At 43.9% G+C, this 17,900-nt stretch overlaps 3 protein-coding genes across 4 annotated transcripts; all 3 read left to right on the top strand.

Annotated features, from left to right (window-relative positions):
* Positions 1-1,214: 1,214 nt before the first annotated feature.
* LOC122322577 lies at positions 1,215-4,309 on the top strand. Its single transcript, XM_043215352.1, has 2 exons — positions 1,215-2,460; positions 2,796-4,309. The coding sequence occupies exons 1-2, from the start codon at positions 1,215-1,217 to the stop codon at positions 4,307-4,309; spliced, it is 2,760 nt and encodes a 919-aa protein (XP_043071287.1).
* Positions 4,310-4,992: 683 nt separating this feature from the next.
* On the top strand, positions 4,993-5,944 carry LOC122322576 (uncharacterized protein K02A2.6-like). The gene is made up of 2 exons (XM_043215351.1): positions 4,993-5,428; positions 5,493-5,944. The coding sequence occupies exons 1-2, from the start codon at positions 4,993-4,995 to the stop codon at positions 5,942-5,944; spliced, it is 888 nt and encodes a 295-aa protein (XP_043071286.1).
* An 8,148-nt stretch (positions 5,945-14,092) lies between these two features.
* Positions 14,093-17,014, top strand: LOC6557866 (aldo-keto reductase family 1 member B1). Of its 2 annotated transcripts, XR_004365666.2 has the most exons (6): positions 14,208-14,372; positions 15,207-15,349; positions 15,420-15,903; positions 15,970-16,178; positions 16,293-16,460; positions 16,790-16,843. XR_004365666.2 is itself a non-coding variant. In XM_032743242.1 (5 exons), the coding sequence occupies exons 1-5, from the start codon at positions 14,298-14,300 to the stop codon at positions 16,833-16,835; spliced, it is 957 nt and encodes a 318-aa protein (XP_032599133.1). In that variant the 5' UTR covers positions 14,093-14,297; the 3' UTR covers positions 16,836-17,014. The 2 variants fall into 2 exon arrangements, 1 of the variants encoding a protein (XP_032599133.1); XM_032743242.1 differs by lacking the exon at positions 16,293-16,460 and having other exon boundaries at positions 14,093-14,372; positions 16,790-17,014.
* The last annotated feature ends 886 nt before the right edge of the window (positions 17,015-17,900 follow it).

The raw sequence follows: 17,900 nt of genomic DNA, 5'->3' as shown, positions 1-17,900 counted from the left end.
GGAGAATCACCGGGAGCATGGAATAAATTAGTCGTCAACCACAATAAGGGCGATGGGCAATTCGAATCCGTGCAAGCCCATTGCAGGAAGGGCGGGTACGTCGTGGCCATAAACACCAGGCCCGTCAGCTGTTTCGTTTGTTTTTGTGTGTGTATGTAGGTCTTTATGTAGTGTTGTGCAGGTCGAGTTTTTTTGTTGTCTGTACCGTCCACGGGCAGGGTTGGAGTTACCCACCTCTGGGAATACTGAGCTAGCCGAGGTTGCCCACTGCGAAACACTGGACGTGTTACAAGAATGGCGCCCAATGGTTTTTTTTGAAATCATCAAGATCGCGAGAACCGTGGTTTAAGAAGCAGGTTCAAGCGATCAGCGCATGCGAGATGAAATCAAAAAAACCGGAAATTATAAATAAACCGAAAAGGCGAGTCCTCGCAGTACGAATGGCTACTCTTCGCGCCGTACGAAACCGCGACTTACTATGGAGAAGATGCTCTCAAAGCAATTGCGCGGTGGAGGCGACCCTGAGAGTACCCTGAAGTCTTGTTTTAAGTGTTTAGTGCTAGGTTTAAATGGGAAAGAAAATTGCAAGGGTGGCTTGTTCGTTCAAAATGAGCAGTTCAATTGCACCATGCATAGGGTTTTTTCTTTATTAAAATAGTATGCACATACGGGTAAAGTTTTGTTAGAATTTTTGTTAAGTGTGTTTCCGCTAACTTGGGTGTCGACAGCGAGACTCTGTTAGGATAGAGTGACCCATGGTACAATAGAGATGTAACCATGCGCTGCACTCTACCGATGGACATCGTGTCGGCAAACCAATTTGACCGGAAACGTGCCCAAAAGGACTTAATCAACTGGGGACCGTCAGCAAAGCTGACGATCGAACCAGTTAATGTCTTCATAAAAAATTTTTGTTTGTCTGTTTGAGCGGAACAGTTTGGCTAACGACGTAGGTTGGAATGACGATTAGTACCGGCTAAAGGTGATTCTCCCTTATAAGTTTGATTGTTAAAGTACTTGAGTTGTATTGCGTGTTGTGTTATTGTCTTGTCGTTATTTATCAGTTAATAGTTTAGGTGATAATATTAGGAATAAATTTAGTTATGACGGGAAGGGAAACCAAGGAGATGGAAGCGAGTCATTCCTATCAGTTGCGGTCAGGGGGCAACAGCGTTGCGCACTCCGATTCTTGGGAAGTCGCGGGGGCAGGAGTAATGGGGGGCATCGGATTAGTAAGATCCCCTGTAAGGCCATTAGCTCCAGTTACCGACTTTAACTTGCCACGAGAAGACCGCGACGCGGTTAGACAGCCCGAGGCAGCAGTGGACACCGAGATAGCGTCTGCGATTAACGTTGCGATTTTGCAAGCTCAGGAAACCTACAGGCAGTCAATGGACACAGGGATAGCGAAAGCATTGCGGGAGGAAGTGCGTCTAGGGTTTCAAGAAATGCTGAAAGCTATAAACGATATAGTAAGACCGACGCCACCACCCGTGATTCGTAGCCAGGCGCCAACGGAAACTGCTAGTGCTGAGTCTGGTCAACAGCAAAAGCCACATCAGGGGGCTATCCCAAAATCACGCTCGACCACCAAACCACCTCCTAAGCCGCCGACAAAGCCAGAGAGGTCAACCACCTCAAGCGGACTAAGTCGTGCTTGTGAGTGGGAATGGCGCAACCCAGGTCCGGACCAGAGGCAACGGGAAAATAACCGAAGCAGAAATATCAGACAGTCGTCGACAATTGAAGGAAATCGGGGAACTGCGAACCATCGTCGTCCGAATATCGAGCATTACTCAGGTCGACCTTGGGTCAAGATGGACAAGTGGGAAGTGTCATTCGACGGCTCGAATGACAGAGGGTCCGTGGAGGATTTCGTTTTTAAGGTGGAATACCTAAAGAGACAATTCCAGTGTCCGTGGGACGAAATCCTCAGCAACTTCCACGTGCTAGTAAAGGGGCGAGCCCGAGAATGGTATTGGCTCCACGTGAGGCAACGACCAATATACTCGTGGGATGAACTCCGAAAGGCGCTCTTTGCAAGGTTTCGCGGAAGTTGGGACGACGTCGATCGCTTGCAAGAAATGAGGCAGCGTCAACAACTCCCTGGGGAATCGGTAAACGACTTTATTCAGTCGATGACGAGTATGGCCTCCCGATTAGAAATACCGTTGCCAGAGCCTAAACTGATAAAGTTGATCAAAAAAGGCCTGAGAGATTCGGTTGGGAGATACATCTATGCAATGGATGTATACTCTGTTGATCACCTGCGGGAAGAGTGTAACGAGGTTGAATCAAGCTTGGGACAGCGTGGTTCTCGTTTAGCATATGGTACGCAGGCAAAATACGCGGGACCAGGTAAAAACGTTAGTGCCATATGTGACGATCTCGAGGAGAAAGCCAAAGTCGAGCCGGAGGTCGACGAGATTCGGGTGAAATCGTCAAGTTCAAGGACTGGATGTTGGAACTGTAGCCAGCAGGGACACGACTGGAGGAATTGCTTAGATAAGCAGCGAAGGGTTTTTTGCTACCGTTGTGGGAGACCGGACGCACTTGCTCCTAAATGCCCAGATTGTGGGGGAAACGGACGAGTGGGCGTGACCAGACCGGGAGAGGTGCGCTCACGAACGACTCCCACTCAATAATTGTTAATACACCAACAAAGAGTACCGCTAGTATAAATTGCAAGCATAGTAGGACATTAAGGCACCTACCTTATGAAGAAAGGATAAGGGCATATATGGTAGCTAGGAATAAGATTTTTGAGGAACGAAAGCTTGATGGGATGCGTTTAGTGACGCAAAGGGTGAAGAAGGCGCGCGAACGATGCACGAAGCGACGCTTGGTGAAAAGACAAGTTGTGGAATCGGTCAAGAGAGGAGATAATCGAGATTCAAGGGTGTTTGCCGAGGTCAGCATTGAAGGTAAACAAATTGCGGGGCTTTTGGATACCGGTGCCTCAGTGAGTATTTTGGGGCGTGGTTCTCGTGAGTTTCTGGCCGAGATCAATGTTCCCATGCAGCGTTATGTGTCTAGCGTGAGAACCGCTTCTGGGGAGGACCGATCCATTATAGGCCGGGTACACACCAGAGTCACATACGGAGAAAAGGAGGAGGACATGACGTTTTACATTTGTCCGTACCTCGAACAGCCGGCATATTTAGGCATAGATTTCTGGCGAGTTTTTGGATTAGCTCCTGATGTATTGGGATCAATGGAAGCGCAAATCTCTGAAGAATCGAAGCCAAATTTAGTTGAAGCAATCGAGCATTATGTAGAAGAAAAAACTCTAGAACCGGAGGTGGATGCTTGGGAGTTGGACGAGGAGCAAAAAAGTCGATTAGAAACGGTAAAAGCAGAGTTCTTGTCCTTTGAAAACGCAGGATTGGGGAAGACAACAGCACAAACACATAAGATAGAACTGATCGAAGGGGCTATTCCGGTGAAAGACCGACACTATCCGCTGTCCCCGGCGATGGAGGAAGTAGTTTGGGGCGAGGTGGACAAGATGCTGGCCCTGGGAGTTATCGAAGAAAGCGATAGTCCGTGGAGCAACCGCATTACAATAGTGCGAAGGCCGGACAAGAACCGATTTTGCTTGGATGCTCGCAAGCTTAACGCTGTCACCGTCAAGGACGCTTATCCACTTCCATCCATCGAAGGGATACTTTCGCGTATCGATCAGACCTACTATATTTCTAGCGTAGATCTGAAATTCGCATTCTGGCAAATAGAGTTGGACGAAAGCAGCAAAGCATACACGGCGTTTACGGTGCCTGGCCGCCCACTCTACCAGTTCGTCGTAATGCCTTTCGGACTGTGTAACGCCGCTCAAAGACTTTGCCGTTTAATGGATAGGGTTATACCGTCACTGCTTAGGTCCAATGTGTTCGTGTACTTGGATGATTTGCTGATTATAGCTCCGGACTTTAACACACATATGAAATATTTGGGACTCGTGGCGCAGAAACTAAAAGAGGCCAATTTGACAATTGGATTAAAAAAATCTAAGTTCTGTTTCAAGAGTCTGAAATATCTAGGGTTTATAGTAGGGGGAGGGACTTTGCGGACCGATCAAGACCGCGTGATTGCAATACAAAGGATTCCGAATCCCAAATCCGCTAAGGAAGTGCGCAGCTTTTTAGGAACAGCTGGGTGGTATCGCCGATTCATTAAGAATTTCGCAGAAGTGGCAGCACCACTGACGGATACACTAAAGGGGTGTCTTAAAGGGAAGTTTAAGTTGAGTGACGAGGCAGAGAAGGTTGAAAGAGGCGCTTACATCCGCTCCAGTACTGGTACATGCTGACTTTTCGCGGAGGTTTTACGTCCAGTGTGATGCGTCGCATTACGTTATAGGGGCTATACTGTTCCAAGTTGATTCCAAGGGCGATGAGAGACCGATATCAATCTTTTCCGCCAAGATGGATAAACACCAAGCAATCTACTCAGTAACGGAGAAAGAATGTCTCGCCGCGGTGTTAGCTGTCGAAGGGTTCAGACCCTATATCGAGATGATGCCGTTCACTTAATTACAGACCACGCAAGTCTCAAATGGCTTATGTCCTTGTGTGACTTAAACGGACGTTTAGCGAGCTGGTCGTTACGCCTACAACGTTCTGATTTTCAAATCGAACACCGAAAGGGGGCTGACAACGTTGTCGCTGACACTCTATCTCACAGCGTAGCTGAACTACTGCTTGACCCGAACCAAATGCTAGGTTTCCAGACAGTAGAATTCGAGTCTGCAGAATACAAAGAGCTTCTGGCAGAGGTCATTGGAAATCAGGATCGATTGCCGGATTTGTGTTGTACAAACGAACCGGGTTTACAAGAATAGAAGGCGAAGTCGAGGGTACTTTGTGGAAGTTATGGGTGCCCGAATCTCTTACTTCAACGCTCATAGAACAAGCTCACGTAAACGCGAATGCTTCCCATGGAGGCGTAACGAAAACTCTCCACTTGTTACGGAGACAATTCTTCTGCCCCAACATGGCGGTTCAAGTTCGTGAATACGTTAGAGAATGCATGGTGTGCAAAGAAACGAAGGCCACGAACCAAAGGATTCAAGTATCCATAGGGCAGGAAGTTAAGACCGAACGACCCTTTCAGAAATTGTACATTGACTTTTTGGGAAAGTACCCACGGTCAAAAAGAGGTCATGCATGGGTCTTCGTAGTCGTCGATCACTTTTCGAAATTTACGTTTCTGAAGGCCATGAAAGACGCTACGGCAGACAATGTGGTGGAATTCCTGATTAACGAGGTTTTCTTTAAATTCGGTGTCCCTGAAACCATCCATTCGGATAACGGTCGACAATTCGTTTCCAAGAAGTTCGAAAATATGGCCGAAGCTTTCGGGATCTCCCACATGAGAACGGCCATATATTCCCCCTCAAAGCAATGCAGCCGAGCGCGTGAATCGAACGGTGCTTGCAGCAATCCGCGCGTATTTGGAACAAGATCATAGAGAGTGGGATCACTTCTTACCAGAAATTGAGGTTGCGATTCGTAATGCTGTCCATTCGGCAACCGGGGTCACACCATTTTTTACGGTTTTTGGACAGCAGATGTATTTAAATGGAGCCAGTTACAAGCTCGCACGGAAGCTACGGTCGATGGGTGAACACTCCATCTCCGATTTAGAAACGCAGGACAAGATCCGAATAGTTCAAGATCAGGTGAGGCTGCATCTGCACAAAGCGTTTGAACGCAGCCGGCAACAGTACGACAAGCGGGCTCGGAAGTTTCACGCTGTGCCAGGCCAAGAAGTTTATAGGCGGAATTTTGTGCTGAGCGACTTCAGCAAGGCTTTCAACGCGAAATTCGCAAAAAAATTTCGCAAGTGCAGGATTGTTAGAGTCGTAGGAAACAACGCGTATGAGGTAGAGGATCTAAACGGAAGATCGCTAGGGGTCGTCCATGCTAAAGATCTTCGGATTTAACGGGGATATAGCGTGGGTGTGGCCTACGTTGGGCGAGGTTCACAATGGGCAACGGTCGGAGCAGACGGAGGAAATGCGACGACAATTTTGATCGTTCAAGCGGGCGCCTAACTTTAAATTCTCGTGTGTTGTTGCATTTGCAGACATATCGATACTCAATTATCGTATGCCACAACCAAAAGTGAGATTTAAAGGGCCACATTGCTGAAAAGCGGGAACAAGTTGGCAGGGTCAGCAACGTGTGAGGACATTCTCCGCAAGGTGGCGCGTTGAAGCTTAGGGACGAGAACACATGTGGAAAAGAAAAAAAAACGCAGTGAGGCAGGTCGTGGTCCATAGCGCTTAAATTTGTGTGCCGTACGGATCGAATGGTGAAGTACATCTAGGAGTGCCTTGACCCTCCATATTCGATAGACCGTGTGAAGCCAAATTCGGCGTAAGTGTGTCTGTTTGAATAAATGTTGTGCTGCGCTAATTTTGTGGGTTATGTTTAGGTGGCCGACGGCAGGTCACGCCGCAATTGTGCAATTTATGTCATATGCTCCGAAGTTGATGCAACAACGACCTGGCCGTCGCGCAAAGATTGCCGGATACGCCCTCGAAGCTACTGCGAGGAAACACTGGGCGAATACACCATCCCCTGATATTGGCAGCGCGCAAGCGCACCGACGGTATTTCTTCAGCCGGTGAGTGCGTTCCGATGTGGAATAAGTGCCATCGGGATAAGCCTTTAGTAACCAGCCGCGTAGCTCGAGCGCAGTACGCGCAATCGACCCAGAGTCCAAATTAAATTACAAATTGTAAAAAGAAAGAAAAACAAAAAAAAGAAACACATGTCAAGAAAAAAAGGGTGCGAGTCGACTGCGCGCATGTGAGCAGTGCTCCAGCACACCCACCCCTACTCCAGTATATTTATGTAAATGTGAATGTTAGATTAAGCAAATTTGTTGAATGTTGTGTTAAGTTATTCGTTATTACCGTATTTATTTATTCATGCATCTAATAATTATTTAAATTTCTAAGTTGACCGTGTTCGTCAACAAAATCCGGCGTCCGGATTTTTGCCAAATTGCAGAATCCATTTCTTTTTGCACGAGCCCCCCATACACCGAATACTTATATTGGAGCTCTAATAGGGTAGGATAGGGATTGAGGACCACCTAAAGTAACAGTCATATTTGTTCCATTTTTTTTTATTTTGGTTTTATCGGATTTGGCAAGATTCCCGATTTAAATTCAAAATTGAATAGCCGTTGCAGAATACAACGCTACCTAGCGGCGTATTCAGTAATTAATACTCCATAGCATGTAATGTTTGTTAATAAATTGTAAGAAAATAACGATGATCTGTGAGTAAGTTAAATGCAGGGGAGAATCACCGGGAGCATGGAATAAATTAGTCGTCAACCACAATAAGGGCGATGGGCAATTCGAATCCGTGCAAGCCCATTGCAGGAAGGGCGGGTACGTCGTGGCCATAAACACCAGGCCCGTCAGCTGTTTCGTTTGTTTTTGTGTGTGTATGTAGGTCTTTATGTAGTGTTGTGCAGGTCGAGTTTTTTTGTTGTCTGTACCGTCCACGGGCAGGGTTGGAGTTACCCACCTCTGGGAATACTGAGCTAGCCGAGGTTGCCCACTGCGAAACACTGGACGTGTTACAACTATTTCGTAAAAGACGAAAACAATTCTAAGAGTTTTCGATAACAGGAGTCAAAACGAATACATTTCTGTTCCAAAGGCAATTTTTGCTGATGGAAATGAGATTCCAATGATAGGGCTTGGCACTTGGGTAAGTCTAAGAAGTCATATTTATAAAAAAAAACTTATTAAAAAAAATATATAATAAATCAATAAAAATAACAATATTAATAATGTAACACGTCCAGTGTTTCGCAGTGGGCAACCTCGGCTAGCTCAGTATTCCCAGAGGTGGGTAACTCCAACCCTGCCCGTGGACGGTACAGACAACTAAAAAAACTCGACCTGCACAACACTACATAAAAGACCTACATGCACACACAAAAACAAACGAAACAGCTGACGGGCCTGGTGTTTATGGCCACGACGTACCCGCCCTTCCTGCAATGGGCTTGCACGGATTCGAATTGCCCATCGCCCTTATTGTGGTTGACGACTAATTTATTCCATGCTCCCGGTGATTCTCCCCTGCATTTAACTTACTCACAGATCATCGTTATTTTCTTACAATTTATTAACAAACATTACATGCTATGGAGTATTAATTACTGAATACGCCGCTAGGTAGCGTTGTATTCTGCAACGGCTATTCAATTTTGAATTTAAATCGGGAATCTTGCCAAATCCGATAAAACCAAAATAAAAAAAAATGGAACAAATATGACTGTTACTTTAGGTGGTCCTCAATCCCTATCCTACCCTATTAGAGCTCCAATATAAGTATTCGGTGTATGGGGGGGGCTCGTGCAAAAAGAAATGGATTCTGCAATTTGGCAAAAATCCGGACGCCGGATTTTGTTGACGAACACGGTCAACTTAGAAATTTAAATAATTATTAGATGCATGAATAAATAAATACAGTAACGTAAATAACGAATAACTTAACACAACATTCAACAAATTTGCTTAATCTAACATTCACATTTACATAAATATACTGGAGTAGGGGTGGGTGTGCTGGAGCACTGCTCACATGCGCGCAGTCGACTCGCACCCCTTTTTTTTGACATGTGTTTCTTTTTTTTTTTTTTTCCCCTTTTACAATTTGTAATTTAATTTGGACTCTGGGTCGATTGCGCGTACTGCGCTCGAGCTACGCGGCTGGTTACTAAAGGCTTATCCCGATGGCACTTATTCCACATCGGAACGCACTCACCGGCTGAAGAAATACCGTCGGTGCGCTTGCGCGCTGCCAAAATCAGGGGATGGTGTATTCGCCCAGTGTTTCCTCGCAGTAGCTTCGAGGGCGTATCCAGCAATCTTTGCGCGACGGCCAGGTCGTTGTTGCATCAACTTCGGAGCGTATGACATAAATTGCACAATTGCGGCGTGACCTGCCGTCGGCCACCTAAACATAACCCACAAAATTAGCGCAGCACAACATTTATTCAAACAGACACACTTACGCCGAATTTGGCTCCACAAGGTCTATCGAATATGGAGGGTCAAGGCACTCCTAAATGTACTTCACCATTCGATCCGTACGGCACACAAATTTAAGCGCTATGGACCACGACCTGCCTCACTGCGTTTTTTTTTTTTCTTCTTTTCCACATGTGTTCTCGTCCCTAAGCTTAAACGCGCCACCTTGCGGAGAATGTCCTCCCACGTTGCTGACCCTGCCAACTTCTTCCCGCTTTTCAGCAATGTGGCCCTTTAAATCTCACTTTTGGTTGTGGCATACGATAATTGAGTATCGATATGTCTGCAAATGCAACAACACACGAGAATTTAAAGTTAGGCGCCCGCTTGAACGATTAAAATTGTCGTCGCATTTCCTCCGTCTGCTCCGACCGTTGCCCATTGTGAACCTCGCCCAACGTAGGCCACACCCACGCTATATCCCCGTTAAATCCGAAGATCTTTAGCATGGACGACCCCTAGCGATCTTCCGTTTAGATCCTCTACCTCATACGCGTTGTTTCCTACGGCTCTAACAATCCTGCACTTGCGAAATTTTTTTGCGAATTTCGCGTTGAAGGCCTTGCTGAAGTCGCTCAGCACAAAATTCCGTCTATAAACTTCTTGGCCTGGCACAGCGTGAAACTTCCGAGCCCGCTTGTCGTACTGTTGCCGGCTGCGTTCAAACGCTTTGTGCAGATGCAGCCTCACCTGATCTTGAACTATTCGGATCTTGTCCTGCGTTTCTAAATCGGAGATGGAGTGTTCACCCATCGACCGTAACTTCCGTGCGAGCTTGTAACTGGCTCCATTTAAATACATCTGCTGTCCAAAAACCGCAAAAAATGGTGTGACCCCGGTTGCCGAATGGACAGCATTACGAATCGCAACCTCAATTTCTGGTAAGAAGTGATCCCACTCTCTATGATCTTGCTCCAAATACGCGCGGATTGCTGCAAGCACCGTTCGATTCACGCGCTCGGCTGCATTGCTTTGAGGGGAATATATGGCCGTTCTCATGTGGGAGATCCCGAAAGCTTCGGCCATATTTTCGAACTTCTTAGAAACGAATTGTCGACCGTTATCCGAATGGATGGTTTCAGGGACACCGAATTTAAAGAAAACCTCGTTAATCAGGAATTCCACCACATTGTCTGCCGTAGCGTCTTTCATGGCCTTCAGAAACGTAAATTTCGAAAAGTGATCGACGACTACGAAGACCCATGCATGACCTCTTTTTGACCGTGGGTACTTTCCCAAAAAGTCAATGTACAATTTCTGAAAGGGTCGTTCGGTCTTAACTTCCTGCCCTATGGACACTTGCATCCTTTGGTTCGAGGCCTTCGTTTCTTTGCACGCCACGCATTCCCTAACGTATTCACGAACTTGAACCGCCATGTTGGGCCAGTAGAATTGTCTCCGTAACCGATGGAGAGTTTTCGTTACGCCTCCATGGGAAGCCTTCGCGTCTACGTGAGCTTGTTCTATGAGCGTTGAAGTAAGAGATTCGGGCACCCATAACTTCCACAAAGTACCCTCGACTTCGTCTTCCATTCTTGTAAACCCGGTTCGTTTGTACAACAGTCCGTCCTCAACGCACAAATCCGGTAATCGATCCTGATTTCTAATGACCTCCGCCACAATCTCTTTGTATTCTGCGGACTCGAATTCGACTGTCTGGAAACCTAGCATTCGGTTCAAGTCAAGCGCTAGTTCAGCTACGCTGCGAGATAGAGTGTCGGCGACGACGTTGTCAGCCCCTTTTCGGTGTTCGATTTGAAAATCAAAACGTTGCAGGCGCAACGACCACCTCGCTAAACGTCCGTTTAGGTCACGCAAGGACATAAGCCATTTGAGACTTGCGTGGTCTGTAATCACAGTGAACGGCATCATCTCGATGTATGGTCTGAACCTTTCGACAGCTAACACCGCGGCGAGACATTCTTTCTCCGTCACCGAGTAGTTTGCTTGGTGTTTATCCATCTTGGCGGAAAAGAATGCTATCGGTCTCTCATTGCCCTCGGAATCAACTTGGAACAGTACAGCCCCAACACCGTAATGCGATGCATCACACTGGACGTAAAACCTCCGCGAAAAGTCAGCATGTACTAGTACTGGGGCGGATGTAAGCGCCTCTTTCAACCTTCGTACCGCATCAGCCGCCTCGTCACTCAACTTAAACTTCCCTTTTTGACACCCCTTTAGTGTATCCGTCAGTGGTGCTGCTATTTCTGCGAAATTCTTGATGAATCGGCGATACCACCCGGCTGTTCCTCAAAAATCTTATTCCTAGCTACTATATATGCCCTTATCCTTTCTTCATAAGGTAGGTGCCTTAATGTCCTACTATGCTTGCAATTTATACTAAAGGTACTCTTTGTTGGTGTATTAATAATTATTGAGTGGGAGTCGTTCGTGAGCGCACCTCTCCCGGTCTGGTCACGCCCACTCGTCCGTTTCCCCCACAATCTGGGCATTTAGGAGCAAGTGCGTCCGGTCTCCCACAACGGTAGCAAAAAACCCTTCGCTGCTTATCTAAGCAATTCCTCCAGTCGTGTCCCTGCTGGCTACAGTTCCAACATCCAGACCTTGAACTTGACGATTTCACCCGAATCTCGTCGACCTCCGGCTCGACTTTGGCTTTCTCCTCGAGATCGTCACATATGGCACTAACGTTTTTACCTGGTCCCGCGTATTTTGCCTGCGTACCATACGCTAAACGAGAACCACGCTGTCCCAAGCTTGATTCAACCTACGTCGTTAGCCAAACTGTTCCGCTCAAACAGACAAACAAAAATTTTTTTATGAAGACATTAACTGGTTCGATCGTCAGCTTTGCTGACGGTCCCCAGTTGATTAAGTCCTTTTGGGCACGTTTCCGGTCAAATTTGTTTGCCGACACGATGTCCATCGGTAGAGTGCAGCGCATGGTTACATCTCTATTGTACCATGGGTCACTCTATCCTAACAGAGTCTCGCTGTCGACACCCAAGTTAGCGGAAACACACTTAACAAAAATTCTAACAAAACTTTACCCGTATGTGCATACTATTTTAATAAAGAAAAAACCCTATGCATGGTGCAATTGAACTGCTCATTTTGAACGAACAAGCCACCCTTGCAATTTTCTTTCCCATTTAAACCTAGCACTAACACTTAAAACAAGACTTCAGGGTACTCTCAGGGTCGCCTCCACCGCGCAATTGCTTTGAGAGCATCTTCTCCATAGTAAGTCGCGGTTTCGTACGGCGCGAAGAGTAGCCATTCGTACTGCGAGGACTCGCCTTTTCGGTTTATTTATAATTTCCGGTTTTTTTGATTTCATCTCGCATGCGCTGATCGCTTGAACCTGCTTCTTAAACCACGGTTCTCGCGATCTTGATGATTTCAAAAAAAAAACCCTTGGGCGCCATTCTTGTAACACGTCCAGTGTTTCGCAGTGGGCAACCTCGGCTAGCTCAGTATTCCCAGAGGTGGGTAACTCCAACCCTGCCCGTGGACGGTACAGACAACAAAAAAAACTCGACCTGCACAACACTACATAAAAGACCTACATGCACACACAAAAACAAACGAAACAGCTGACGGGCCTGGTGTTTATGGCCACGACGTACCCGCCCTTCCTGCAATGGGCTTGCACGGATTCGAATTGCCCATCGCCCTTATTGTGGTTGACGACTAATTTATTCCATGCTCCCGGTGATTCTCCCCTGCATTTAACTTACTCACAGATCATCGTTATTTTCTTACAATTTATTAACAAACATTACATGCTATGGAGTATTAATTACTGAATACGCCGCTAGGTAGCGTTGTATTCTGCAACGGCTATTCAATTTTGAATTTAAATCGGGAATCTTGCCAAATCCGATAAAACCAAAATAAAAAAAAAATGGAACAAATATGACGATTACTTTAGGTGGTCCTCAATCCCTATCCTACCCTATTAGAGCTCCAATATAAGTATTCGGTGTATGGGGGGGCTCGTGCAAAAAGAAATGGATTCTGCAATTTGGCAAAAATCCGGACGCCGGATTTTGTTGACGAACACGGTCAACTTAGAAATTTAAATAATTATTAGATGCATGAATAAACAAATACAGTAGAGTAAATAACGAATAACTTAACACAACATTCAACAAATTTGCTTAATCTAACATTCACATTTACATAAATATACTGGAGTAGGGGTGGGTGTGCTGGAGCACTGCTCACATGCGCGCAGTCGACTCGCACCCCTTTTTTCTTGACATGTGTTTCTTTTTTTTGTTTTTCTTTCTTTTTACAATTTGTAATTTAATTTGGACTCTGGGTCGATTGCGCGTACTGCGCTCGAGCTACGCGGCTGGTTACTAAAGGCTTATCCCGATGGCACTTATTCCACATCGGAACGCACTCACCGGCTGAAGAAATACCGTCGGTGCGCTTGCGCGCTGCCAATATCAGGGGATGGTGTATTCGCCCAGTGTTTCCTCGCAGTAGCTTCGAGGGCGTATCCGGCAATCTTTGCGCGACGGCCAGGTCGTTGTTGCATCAACTTCGGAGCGTATGACATAAATTGCACAATTGCGGCGTGACCTGCCGTCGGCCACCTAAACATAACCCACAAAATTAGCGCAGCACAACATTTATTCAAACAGACACACTTACGCCGAATTTGGCTCCACAAGGTCTATCGAATATGGAGGGTCAAGGCACTCCTAAATGTACTTCACCATTCGATCCGTACGGCACACAAATTTAAGCGCTATGGACCACGACCTGCCTCACTGCGTTTTTTTTTTTTCTTTTCCACATGTGTTCTCGTCCCTAAGCTTAAACGCGCCACCTTGCGGAGAATGTCCTCCCACGTTGCTGACCCTGCCAACTTCTTCCCGCTTTTCAGCAATGTGGCCCTTTAAATCTCACTTTTGGTTGTGGCATACGATAATTGAGTATCGATATGTCTGCAAATGCAACAATAATAATAAACATTCAAATGCATCTTGATTGCTTTCGATAAGTACTTCAAATTGAACACAAAAAACAATCGCAAAGTGATCGCACAGTTGTTATCGATAAAACTTGTAACGCAGCTCATGTGTTTGTCGAAAGCTCCACAATACTTTTGCCCGCCACTGGCTTATAAAAGTGACAGACAGCTGTGTGCTCCGTGCATAGTTTTTTCAGTTTTTGAGCCAATTCGACGCAAGACGAATTAGTTTACATATTTACTGCAATCTCAACACGAACTGAGCACATAAAGAAATACATTATGGCTAGCGCCGTGCCAACGATTAAATTAAATAGTGGTCACAGCATTCCCATCATCGGTTTGGGCACCTGGAATGTAAGTAAATCTGACAATTTTCAGTTGCATATTGAATACACGTATTTATATATATATATATATATATATATCGTTATCTTGTAGTTTCCGTTGGCAACGACATATACTATGTTTTTTTCGCAGTTGTAAAATTAGAACACAATTGATAATTTGCCGGGTGCGGCGTCGGTGTTTTTCGCCGGCTGAGTGTGTGTGTGTGGTTGAGATATGGTTGCAATGGCGTTAATTCAACAAGTGATTATCAGATCTCCAGCAATGTTTTCGCCTTCTGAATACACTCCTAAGCACCAAAGTGACCTCTAGTCCGAAAGTTTCCAAATGTGCCAAGTCATCCCTTAATAATAAATTATTTGTAGTACGTACTTAAAGCTGTGCAGTAGCTATCTATAGCAAATCAAAAAATTGATAAATGTGCTTATCGCGACATGTTTTAATGCTGAAAAGTGATGCCCTGTAAAAATTAATAGTTATAGCAAGAGTATATTCGATTCATTAGTTCTTAAATGCTTAGCTCAGATATTAATTGCTAGAGCTGACATGATTAATACATATATTCCCTGTATATTCATTTTTAAATAAATATATTACACAAGTAACTTGTATGTATTGTTTTGATAGTTTTCATAGACACCAATTTATTAAGGTCATCTAATTCCATTTTATAAAATATTTGCTCCTACTGATAAGGAAAACATGCATATTTTAATCATTCCAATTAAGTCAAACGTTACGAAAGATGAATTATGGCTTATGAATTATAAATTATGAATTATATACATTAATTAGGAAAGTAACCTTTAGGCCACTAATGTGAAATATGTTGGTTTATTTCAGAGCCCTCGTGGTGAAGTGGTGCAGGCTGTTAAAACTGCCATCGATGTTGGATATCGTCACATTGATTGTGCCTTCGTCTATGAGAACGAGGCTGAAGTCGGCGATGGCATCGAGGCCAAGATAAAGGAAGGCGTTGTTAAGCGGTATATTTTATCGCCTCAATGACATTAATCTTTCTTTTAACATCTGGTTTTTTTTTTTTTTTGCTTGTAGCGAGGATTTGTTCATCACTAGCAAGTTGTGGAATACTTTCCACCGTCCCGATTTGGTGAAGGGTGCTCTTGAAAATACATTGAAACTGTTGAAGCTTAAGTATCTAGATCTGTACTTGATCCACTGGCCAATGGGTTTCAAGGAGGGCAACGATCTGTTCCCAGTCGACGAGAAAGGCCAAACTCTGTATTCGCCCGACGATTACGTGGACACCTGGAAGGAGATGGAGAAACTGGTTGAGGCAGGCCTAGTCAAATCAATTGGCATTTCCAACTTCAATAAAAATCAAATTGAACGAATCTTGGCGATTGCCAAAATTGTGCCAGCCACAAATCAGATTGAATGCCATCCCTATCTAACCCAGAAGAAACTGTGTGATTTCTGCAAATCGAAGAATATTACCATAACAGCTTACAGCCCGTTGGGCAGTCCGAATCGTCCATGGGCCAAACCGGGTGATCCAGTTATCCTGGAGGAAGAAGCTGTAAGCCGTAACATAACTAACATAACATAACGAATAGTTCTTTCTCTACAGTTTGTCCTCTTATAGATTAAGAAAATCGCTCAGGCCAAGAATAAGACACCTGGCCAAATTCTGATTCGTTATCAGGTGCAGCGCACCAACATTGTTATACCAAAATCGGTGACCAAGGAACGCATCGAATCAAACTTCAAAGTCTTCGATTTCGAGCTGACACCCGAGGAAATCAAAATCATTGAGAGTTTTGAGTGCAATGGTCGTCTGGTGCCACTGATAAAGTAAGTTTCTTATAGCTATCATATTACTTTATCAGAATTAATTTCATCATCACGCATACATTTTTTTGGTCTTATTTTAAAATTCAATTAATTTACTTTTTTTTAATAATTTAGAGAGGCTGGCAGTCATAAACACTATCCATTTCATGAAGAATATTAAATTAAATCTCAAGAAATCTTATTTTATCCATATGGGAAACCTGAACTAGAAATTGAATTATGATAGTAGTTAAGTAAATATTTACGTCAAAACTAAGAACCAGCAACCTGAGAAGCACAGACGTATGTTTAATTTACATTCTTACGGCCTATTTATTTTGTTTATTTATGTGTTATTTGATAACCACACAGTTAAGTGCTTGTGAAACCCAATTAATGTCTATACATTTAGTATGACAAGTTACATTTTACAAGTCAATTCTGAAAAAATAGCTGATAAATCCACTAACAATTATAAATGATGTTGCTCAATGTTTTGAAAGAGTAAAGTAAAAGATATTTCAGTTTGCAAGTTTCTGTATGCCAGTGTTAATATTGCTTTATTTCTTAAAATAACTATTTTTGTTCCTTGAATCAATTACTATATACTATATCATTTCGATATTTTTCAGTCACCACGGTCATCCTCACCATCCGTTCGTAAATGATGAATACTAAATGGAGCTTAATGTTTACAACTGTTCTACGCTATTAATCCCATATTTATGTACTTATGGTACAATGAAAATGAAAAAAGATAATGGAAATATATATATATACATATAAACATAAATATGTTATCATAATTATGATTCTAAAATACTGTGAACTCAAATAAACAAGCTTTGTCTTCGAAACACGCTTTTTAAGTACTTCAATTACCTGGCAATTGCGACCAATTCGACATCGTAGTACTGCCAAAGAATACATCAGACTTACGTAAAGACTAAGAAAGTCTGACGATTGTTTAATTTAAGCTTTGAGCAAATATTTTGCACAGGTGTTTATTTCTATTCTATTTCGGAGCACGGGTTCAGTATCAAGTGCCTAATTTTACCCTGAACCACTTGGGTAAAAATAAAATGGGTAAAAAGGGTTTGATGGTTTTGTGAAAATGTATGTAACGAGCAGAAGAAAGCATAATGTATACATATTCTTGATAAGGATCAATAGCCGAGACGATATAGCCATGTCCATCTGCATAAACACGCGTATCTTTGAGACTATAAGGTCGAGAGACTTCAAATTTGGAATATAACTTCTCATATACTCCTCGCAGATAACTTCCTGTTTTTACTTTTTTTGTGCATGTACCTGCTTTGTGTGTGCAAAACTATTAAAGGAAAATTTAGCAAAAAAAAGAAGACTAGAATATTTAAAAGCTGGGTTCCAGGGGTATATCGTACTCGAGCTAACGCGATTTGAAACAGCATTCTTACTTGTTTCAAATATTTCTATGGAGGTAGTACTGCCAAAGAATATATCAGACTTACGTAAAGACTAAGAAAGTCAGACAATTGTTTAATTTAAGCTTTAAGCAAATATTTTGCACAAGTGTTTATTTCTTTTCTATTTAGGAGCACGAGTTCAGTATCAAGCGGCTATTTTCTATTTTTTTTTTGTGTCGAACAATAGAAGTACCAAATGTTTTGCAACAATGCAAGCATCTACGCAAATAGTCAAAATAGAATGTCAACAAACCTGAACAATTTTGGGAAGTATATAAGGGGCCCAATAGTCGCT

This window comes from Drosophila grimshawi, unplaced genomic scaffold, assembly GCF_018153295.1.
Source record: "Drosophila grimshawi isolate 15287-2541.00 unplaced genomic scaffold, ASM1815329v1 contig_44, whole genome shotgun sequence".
NCBI classification, from domain to species: Eukaryota; Metazoa; Arthropoda; class Insecta; order Diptera; family Drosophilidae; genus Drosophila; species Drosophila grimshawi.
Note: the sequence above shows the minus strand (reverse complement) of the source record. Positions and strands in the feature narration are given on the sequence as shown.

What these genes read in the sequence shown, in the direction of transcription:
- LOC122322577 (XM_043215352.1), top strand. Translation starts at nt 1,215, where the DNA reads ATGGGGGGCATCGGATTAGTAAGATCCCCTGTAAGGCCATTAGCTCCA. An exon ending in GTCAAGTTCAAGGACTGGAT is followed by an intron (nt 2,461 to 2,795) that starts GTTGGAACTGTA and finishes GGATGCGTTTAG; the next exon opens with TGACGCAAAGGGTGAAGAAG.
- LOC122322576 (XM_043215351.1), top strand. Translation starts at nt 4,993, where the DNA reads ATGGCGGTTCAAGTTCGTGAATACGTTAGAGAATGCATGGTGTGCAAA. An exon ending in CCGAGCGCGTGAATCGAACG is followed by an intron (nt 5,429 to 5,492) that starts GTGCTTGCAGCA and finishes ACTTCTTACCAG; the next exon opens with AAATTGAGGTTGCGATTCGT.
- LOC6557866 (XM_032743242.1), top strand. Translation starts at nt 14,298, where the DNA reads ATGGCTAGCGCCGTGCCAACGATTAAATTAAATAGTGGTCACAGCATT. An exon ending in AAGGAAGGCGTTGTTAAGCG is followed by an intron (nt 15,350 to 15,419) that starts GTATATTTTATC and finishes TTTTGCTTGTAG; the next exon opens with CGAGGATTTGTTCATCACTA. An exon ending in TTATCCTGGAGGAAGAAGCT is followed by an intron (nt 15,904 to 15,969) that starts GTAAGCCGTAAC and finishes GTCCTCTTATAG; the next exon opens with ATTAAGAAAATCGCTCAGGC.